An 8,286-nucleotide genomic window follows, 5' to 3' on the forward strand; every position below is an offset into this window, starting at 1 on the left:
TGTTTAATTATATGTTTTGTGTAACGACCCAATTCCCACTAAGTCATGATCATACTAGAAATCAAGTGTCACCAACTTGTTCACATAAAACTTTTACTATTTATTATTAAGCATGTAATCGTGTTAGCGTACTATCGAGTTTTTGGAAAGACTATAATAAAAAAACTTGCAAGGACAGCTAATTAAACATACACAAGCCGGCATTATATATAATCACAACATATAGCATAGACCATACATACGCATACAGGTACTATCGTATATATACGTATATATATCTTGAGTTAGCATACAACCCTTCAGAAATCCTACTAAGTACAAACCAACACTCCGGGCCCTGGTCCGTATAGAAAATTCCTAAGCTGGCACCCGAACTAGCCCCCTATTCTCTCAGTGAGTCTAATCAAAATTGAGAGATTAACACAAAAGCTAGGCTAACACCAAAAAAACTATCAAAAGGCACAACCGTAGCTCCCAGGCCTCAGCTATCATCGTCAGAGGAGATCACAACTACATCAGAACACTCCTCAGGATCCTCGTCTTCATCATCAAAAATCTCTATAATCTCAAGAGGGTCACTGGCACTCGTGCTACTGGTCTGACCAGCACTCGCCGGTCCACTAATAGAGGCGGTGAGCGGCTCCTCAGAAGATGGCTCAGATGAAGATACTAAGATCTGCTCCACTGGGATGTCCTCCTCCGGTACAGGCTCTGGAAAAATGCTCCTCCATAGGCTCAAGCTCAGGGTCCGCTTGATCCACAGGTTGATCGGGATGCTGGTGAGGCACCGGCCCATCATGAAACGGGTGAAATAGAGCATCTGGGTGGAACCACTGCAGTGGGAACTCATAGGGCATGTCGGGGTTAAAACTATGGAGTGTCAATCGGGTTATGGAAGGGATGATCACGCAGAATGTACATACGAGTCCTAATCTCCGCAGCTACTACATAAAATCTATGTTGTACAATATCCTCGTATATATAGGGACGGTCCATCTCGTAAAATATAACTCCGGTCTCCATCTGAATGGAAGGAAGAAAAGGGGTAAGAACTGGGGGGTTCTTAATAGGGTCGAGGGTGGTTAGTTTAGTCAGGGTTGCCACAGTTCAAGTAATTCACAACGAAATATGCAAGTGTCACAAATAAATATCTAGTCACCACAATTCAGAATAATATTAAGGAATGTAAAAACACAAGAAGACAATCACAAACAATTTCACAGTGTCAAATAAAATGCAAATGCGCAACAAGGATGATGCATGTCTATTTCTAACGCAGACCATGAGCTTTTGTGTCGGTTGCCTACCCGCTCCCGACATTACCCGGGCACGAGTCCCAGATATGATTTTCCAGATGCATACATTGTGCTTATAAGTCGTACGGTTAGGCCGCATACAATGTGACTTTAAGTCGTATGGCTAGGCCGCATACAGTGTGACTTTCCAAATCAATAAGCGTACATCTGGAAAATAATTCTCAATGTGTGGGCGTCCCCACTTTGCATTTGGCACTAAGGCCCAAACAATGTCACATCTGCTCTCCTATGACAGTCATTTCATTAATTAATATATTTCTTTAATCTTTGTTCTCTGCTCTCTTGTGGCAGAGATCCTTTTAGTTAAAATATTCTTTAATCTTTATTCTCTGCTCTCCTATGGCAAAGATTCCTTTAATTATCTTTCTTTCCTTTACTTTTCGTTCTTCCTCTTCTCCTTTGTATCATTTCACGATATAATTTATCTTTGATGAAAATAATTTATTTTAATATAGAGAGTAATTTTGAATAAAAACTCAAAATAGCATTTTTCTTTCAAAACTTAGTTTATAATTATAAACATAATTTCAGTCTTTTTATAAAAATAAAATGACATCCTTCAAAATAAAATTTCCAAACTAATTTCTTGTCCTCCAACGAGACCGAAAATCTGTTTTATTTTTTATCAAAATATTAACTTAAAATTTTATCCATTCTCGAGTTGACTGAAACACAACCTCATCAAAATACTAATATATCAACAAAATTCAACATGAAATGCAATCAAATTTCAATAACACTCAATCCAAACATCAATTCACTTATCAAATATCATTTAGTCGGTGAAAATTTATCAAAACCTTATCTTCGTATGAAATCAAAATACTCGAAGCTCCGGAGAAGCTTTCTAACCGAGCTGCTGAAGGAAAAAACGTCCGGAATCCTTCGTGCCTCGTAGAACTCCAGTTGGCCAAACTCAAGGGGTAGGGAAATTACGTCACTGTCGACTTTCACTGGACAAAAGTAACACTAACACGTAGAGGAGGAAGATACGAACACTTTTACCAGATTATATTTTTTATTGGAGTTACGGATCGCAAAAAATCGAGGCCGGAAGGTTAGAGGATTTTACGGTTCTCTCATAAAGCTTCGGTCTCTCTTTCTTTTCTTTTTTTTTCTTTTTTTTTCCTGAGGCTTAGTGAATGAAATGAAAAGTTAAGCAAAGAAAGTAATTGGTGGTGATTAAGGCTTCATGAGCTGTCAAGTTCTTATTTTACGTTCCTATATTAAAACAACTCGGCGTCGATTTCCAGAGACCGAGCTCTTCCTCTAGGTATCCATACAAGAACAATAATAATATATAAAGTTAAATGTATATGAGTTATTAATATAAATGACATTAGTAACTTAGAAATAAAAGATATTTAATAAAGCGTTAGCAATTTTAAGCTCATCAAAAAATAACAATAATTAATTTTTACCGGTAAAAGTTGAACTTGATAATAATAATATTAATATTATTATCTAGGCTTCTTTATAATTAGAGCAAGTAAAATAAATAAATAACATAATAATAAAATTATATTACCATTTATTTTACTTCGGGGTTCGAAGTCGACTCATCAAAATAAAACTAATCGTTTTAAAATAGTATTTTAAGAAAAACTCGCATTAGTGTAAAAATTAGAGTTGTTACATCCTACCCTCCTAACAAAAAATTTTACCCTCAAAATTTTCTTTACCTGTAAACAGGTGCGAGTAAATGGTTCTTATCTTATTTTCTAGTGCTCAGGTGTGTTGTGTTTCCTCATCTCGTCTCAACTTACGTGTAACATTTAAAGAAATACAAGAATGCGACGTACCAGAATCATAAAGTGCAGTTAAGAAGCGAGTCTTAACACAATACTGACCTTGGGTCAGGGAGTCCGAGTACGAGCATTTTCAGTCATCATTGTAAATACTCTTCCTGGCTGCTGAGATTTAGCTAAATCTTGAGCAATTTTCTTCTCACAATTTCTCGCCATGTGTCTAGGCATACCACAAAAATAACAAACGTTCAAACCCAATCGACAAGGATTCCTACCATGGTCCTTCCCACACTGATTACAAACAAGGTTTGCTAGTGCTGACTGTGGTCGCTTTCCAGTATCTCGTCCTTGCCTATCAATATTGTCACGAGCAGGAAGATTACTAACTTGCTGATTCCCATAAGAAAGTGTCCTATTCATTTTAAAGTTCCTTCCCTGAGGGGCTATATACCGATTAAAATTTTTTGGAGGTAATTCTTGACGACTCACCTTTGCTGCCGCCAACTTCTTTGTACAGTCTTCCACCAACTAACTCTTATTGACAAGCTCTACAAAATTCTGTATTTCCAGTGGTACTAACGAATGCATTAGCTCTTCGCGGAGTCCTCCTTCGTACTTCAAACACTTCCATTCTTCAAAATCATCTGGGTTTTCCTGACAGATCTTAGAGAATCGACACAAATTCTCAAATTTTTTAGTATATTCTGCCACTGACATATTCCCCTGCGTCAACTGCATCAGTTCTATTTCTTTAGCATCACAAACAGTTCTAGGAAAATACTTTTTGTAAAATTCCTCCTTAAAAGTATCCCAATCAGTATCCTCCACCACCTGCCTCAACAAGCGTTGCACTCCATGCCACCAATGTTCAGCTTCTCCTTCTAGTATATAGGTCGCAAACTCCACGTGTTGTCTTTCTGGTACATGTTGCGCTCGCAGTGACTTTCAATACCACGGAACCAATTGTCAGCTTCAGTTGCAACAAGCGTCCCCTTAAACTTGGGCAGATTCACCTTCAAAAAGGTTGTTAGTGTCATAGGATTATCGTGGTTTCTAGCGCCTTCATTATCATTATCGTCTCCACCACGCTCACCATTGCGTCCTCCGTTACGATCTCCGTTCTTCTCTCCTAAACGGTCAATTGCTCGCATAGTAGCAGTTGCCGTTTCACGCACAGCCTCAGCCATGGTGTTCATTGCAGCTATAAAAGCATACGCACCCCTCGTCGGTTCCTCTACAGGATTCGCACCACGCCTACCACGTCCTCGTCCCAGTGCAACCATCAAGATCCTGTTCACACCCAACATGTAATATTAAGGTGATCAGTCTTAACATCTCAGGCAAAGTGTGAATAGTCTCTAAAATAAAAACACAGCGATAGTCATGCAATTCATATCACAACGATATCCTATATGCATGAGACACAACTCAGAGAATGCAATAAAGCATGATTCAATCCATATCCCCAGGCTTTTATAGGAACGAACTGCTCTGATACCAAGTTGTAACAACCCAATTCCCAATAAGTCATGATCATACCAGAAATCAAGTGTCACCAACTTGTTCACATGAAACTTTTACTATTTATTATTAAGCCTGTAATCGGGTTAGCGTACTATCGAGTTTTTGGAAAGACTATTATAATAAAACTTGCGAGGACAACTAATTATATATATATATATCCTGAGTTAGCATACAACCCTTCAGAAATCCTACTAAGTACAAACCAACACTCCGGGCCCTAGTCCATACAGAAAACCCCTAAGCTGGCACCCGAACTAGCCTAGTCAACTATGTACACCCTACTCTCTTAGTGAGTCTAATCAAAAGTGAGAGATTAACACAAAAGCTAGGCTAACACCACAAAAAACTATCAAAAGGCACAACCGTAGCTCCCAGGCCTCAGCTGTCATCGTTAGAGGATATCACAACCACATCAGAACACTCCTCAGGATCCTCGTCTATGTCATCGAAAATCTCTATAATCTCAAGAGGGGCACTGGCACTCGTGCTACTGGTCTGACCAGCACTCGCGGTCCACTAATAGAGGTGATGAGCAGCTCCTCAGAAGATGGCTCGGATGAAGATACTGTGATCTGCTCCACTGGGATGTCCTCCTCCGGTACAGGCTCTGAAAAATGCTCCTCCATGGGCTCAGGCTCAGGGTCTACCTGATCCGCAGGCTGATCGGGATGCTGGTGAGGCACTGGCCCATCATGAAACGGGTGAAATGGAGTTAGAGAAGAGGATAACACGATGGTCTTCTTTGGAAGCTCAACGGAAAGCAACAACACTAGGGTTCAACAAAGTAGAGGTAGGGTTCAATGCTCAGCCATCCATGGCTTCCCAGAGTTCAAGATCTTTCTGATTTCGTTCACATGTGAAGGAGTTACTATGCAGACATAGAGAGAGGCCAATTCTGCAAACTTCATCAACGAAGGATAACCTAAGGCAAAGATTTTGGGATTGCATATATTATGAGGTATGTTGTTGTTCCTCACTTGCAAATCTAAGTTTTGGAATTTGAGATTTTTTCACCTATGTTTCTGGCTTGTGTTAGGTTCAGGATGGTTGTGATTTTTTTCGTTGAGTAGATCCGCAACTTGGAGGAGCTCAGCAGAACATTGAAACTGCAAGAACCAAGAGGAAAATTACAAGCTTAAAATCACGATTGAAAGATGTTGAATGGAAGCTTAGGATTGTTGCTACTTTAGGGATTATTGGCTAGATTGGGTTTTTATTTTTGTTGCTGCTGAATCTATACAAGGAAACCATATGGAATGCACCAAAATTATAGATGATTAGTTAGGCAATTTTAGGAGATTGTTGTGTTCTATGGATAAATTTTGAGGATAATTTGTGATGTTACAATGGTTTAATATTGTATCATTTGTTAACCTGTTTGAAGCAATAAATGAAAGTGATGTTTAGGGGTGTATCATTTGTGAACCTGTTTAATAGTGTATCATCTGTGCTGTTTTAATTTGCAATCTTAATGTAGCAAACTAGTAAAGCAATATGTAGGAATGAGATATGTAACTCCAGTAATGACCTAATGGCCAATTTCAATTAAAGACAAGTTAAAACAAACACAATTCTACCCATAGATTACACAAGTCTAAGTTGATACCATAGCTTACAATAGATGTCATGCCATTAAAACAAAAAATAGAATTCAAAGATAGTGTGCTGAAACACCTAATACCAAAAAAAAAAGGATTCAAGATAGTGTGCATAAAGCATTGTTTCCAACTAAGTAACACAGTGATAACAAAAAACATAACAAGCAATATCTAAAGATTTCTCCATTCACTAGGAGTTAATTTTGCCATTAGCTTGAGCTTCTATAGAGGAATATGTGGTGCATCAGTTGGATGACAGAAAAAGGCCTCTTTCTCTCAGTTGGTTGACTTAGTGATTGTTTCTTGTTGGAGGAGGTTGCTGCTGCTGCACTCTTGTTCTTGGCCAATGGTTGGGTTGAAGATGCTTTAGAGTTAAGTTGGAGTTGGTTGTTGGGATGAGTTAATGCATTCTTGGGCTGAGTTGCTGGAAGGTTGGGCTGTGAGGATGAATTCTTTCTCTTCCTCCCTATTTGAACTGTTTGACCAAGGGGTTGTTTGGATGTAGGCTTCCTCCTTCTCTTAGGAGCTTTGGCAGCTTGTTGTGTTGAGATTTGGGCCTATAAAGGTAATGACAATTATATAGAAAGAATCACAATTAAATACATAATCAAATAGTGAAATATATACATAGCATAATATGAACTAAACCCTAGAATATAATGGCACATACATTCTTTTTAGGTTTTGTGCAGCCCTCCTTCTTGTGTCCTACAGCACCACAGTTTGAACATCTTTGAATTTGACCCCTCTATGATAGGTGATTTTGGCTTCTATTATCCTCATCTTTAGGTCCTCGCTTCCTCTTCTTCACAGGTCTGTGACTTGGCCTCTTATATGGAGGTGGCATGACATCATCATATTGAGTTCTCTCCCATAGATCCGGTCCATTCATAGGATACATCACCTTCTAATAGCACTTCAGGTAAGCATCCTTCTTATAGTAGTCATCCATATAGGATTCCAAATCATGTTCTTTGAAGTTAATGTAACTAATGGAACGAGGACATAGAATACCCTTATCTGCCACTTCCTATAAGAACATTCAACAGTAGCCAGATCCACAATAAATTTATCTAACCCACATATGACCTCATACTTATTAGCAGCTAACTAGTATGGCCTCCAGTCCCTAGTTAATCTTGTCCTTTTCTCTAATTTCTTCCTAATTATTGGCATAATATTTTCTTGGTAAAGCTGAACCCTATCTCTATTGGTAGCCCATCTAGTCATCAGATACACCCTAATATCCTCTAACATAGTTACAATAGGTTTTTCTCTTACCCCTACTATGACAATATTAAAACTTTCACTCATGTTATTAACAAGGGTATCACATTTTGAATGAAAAGTAAATCTAGAACGGGACCAAAACTTGGGTGGAATGCTGTTTAAATGTCAAAATGCCCCCTCACTCACAAGTCTCAAAGATTTTATTTCCTTCTCCCAATCCCTCTAATGAGTTACCTTTGCACACTGCCACATTCTGTTCTTCAGCTCCAAACCAAGAAACTTTTTTCTGAAATTGCTATACAGATGCCTCGCGCAGAATCTGCTGTCTACCCCTGGTATGACCTCTTTAAATGCTGGTAATAATCCCTACGAAATGAAGGTTCGCATGCATTTGGTTAGTCCACAATTTATTGTATCTAATTTCAAACAATCATTATTTGTTAAAGCACAACAATAGTGTAAAATGTATCATTACCTTTTGCGGATCATACATGAAGGTGCATTTTGCAATTTTCTCCGGCCCCAAATCCTCAGCAAGATGGAGTAAAAACCAAATCCAGGAATCCTTTGTCTCGGCTTCAACAATTGCATAAGCAATTGGAAGAATCTGGTCGTTCGGGTCTCTTTCTAATTGCAGTCAGCAGTTGTCCACCCTTAGGAGTCTTTAAGAAGCACCCATCCAAACTAACAAATGGTCTACAATATTGGAAGCTTTTTTCTTGCATCATCAAAGCATACATACAGTCTCTGGAATACATATTAATTCATCAAGCTTGGGTTCTGGATATCTTGAGAAAAATCTGTTGACTGAATCACTTTCAGGTAGATGGGTGATCCTGGATTTGCTCTTAGAAGTTTAGCACAATAATC

The 8,286-nt window shown here is 38.6% G+C and overlaps 1 protein-coding gene across 1 annotated transcript; it reads right to left on the reverse strand.

Annotated features, from left to right (window-relative positions):
• Positions 1-3,592: 3,592 nt before the first annotated feature.
• On the reverse strand, positions 3,593-4,977 carry LOC107478629 (uncharacterized). The gene is made up of 3 exons (XM_016098765.1): positions 4,952-4,977; positions 4,078-4,354; positions 3,593-4,006 (listed from the first exon to the last, which is right to left on the reverse strand). Exons 1-3 carry the CDS (start codon positions 4,975-4,977, stop codon positions 3,593-3,595), a joined length of 717 nt encoding a protein of 238 aa, XP_015954251.1.
• Positions 4,978-8,286: the final 3,309 nt, after the last annotated feature.

This window comes from Arachis duranensis, chromosome 3 (assembly GCF_000817695.3).
Source record: "Arachis duranensis cultivar V14167 chromosome 3, aradu.V14167.gnm2.J7QH, whole genome shotgun sequence".
Classification (NCBI taxonomy): domain Eukaryota; kingdom Viridiplantae; phylum Streptophyta; class Magnoliopsida; order Fabales; family Fabaceae; genus Arachis; species Arachis duranensis.

What these genes read in the sequence shown, in the direction of transcription:
- LOC107478629 (XM_016098765.1), bottom strand. Translation starts at nt 4,977, where the DNA reads ATGACAGCTGAGGCCTGGGAGCTACG. An exon ending in GCTGAGGCCTGGGAGCTACG is followed by an intron (nt 4,355 to 4,951) that starts GTTGTGCCTTTT and finishes GGGTGTGAACAG; the next exon opens with GATCTTGATGGTTGCACTGG. An exon ending in CACTAACAACCTTTTTGAAG is followed by an intron (nt 4,007 to 4,077) that starts GTGAATCTGCCC and finishes TGGTATTGAAAG; the next exon opens with TCACTGCGAGCGCAACATGT.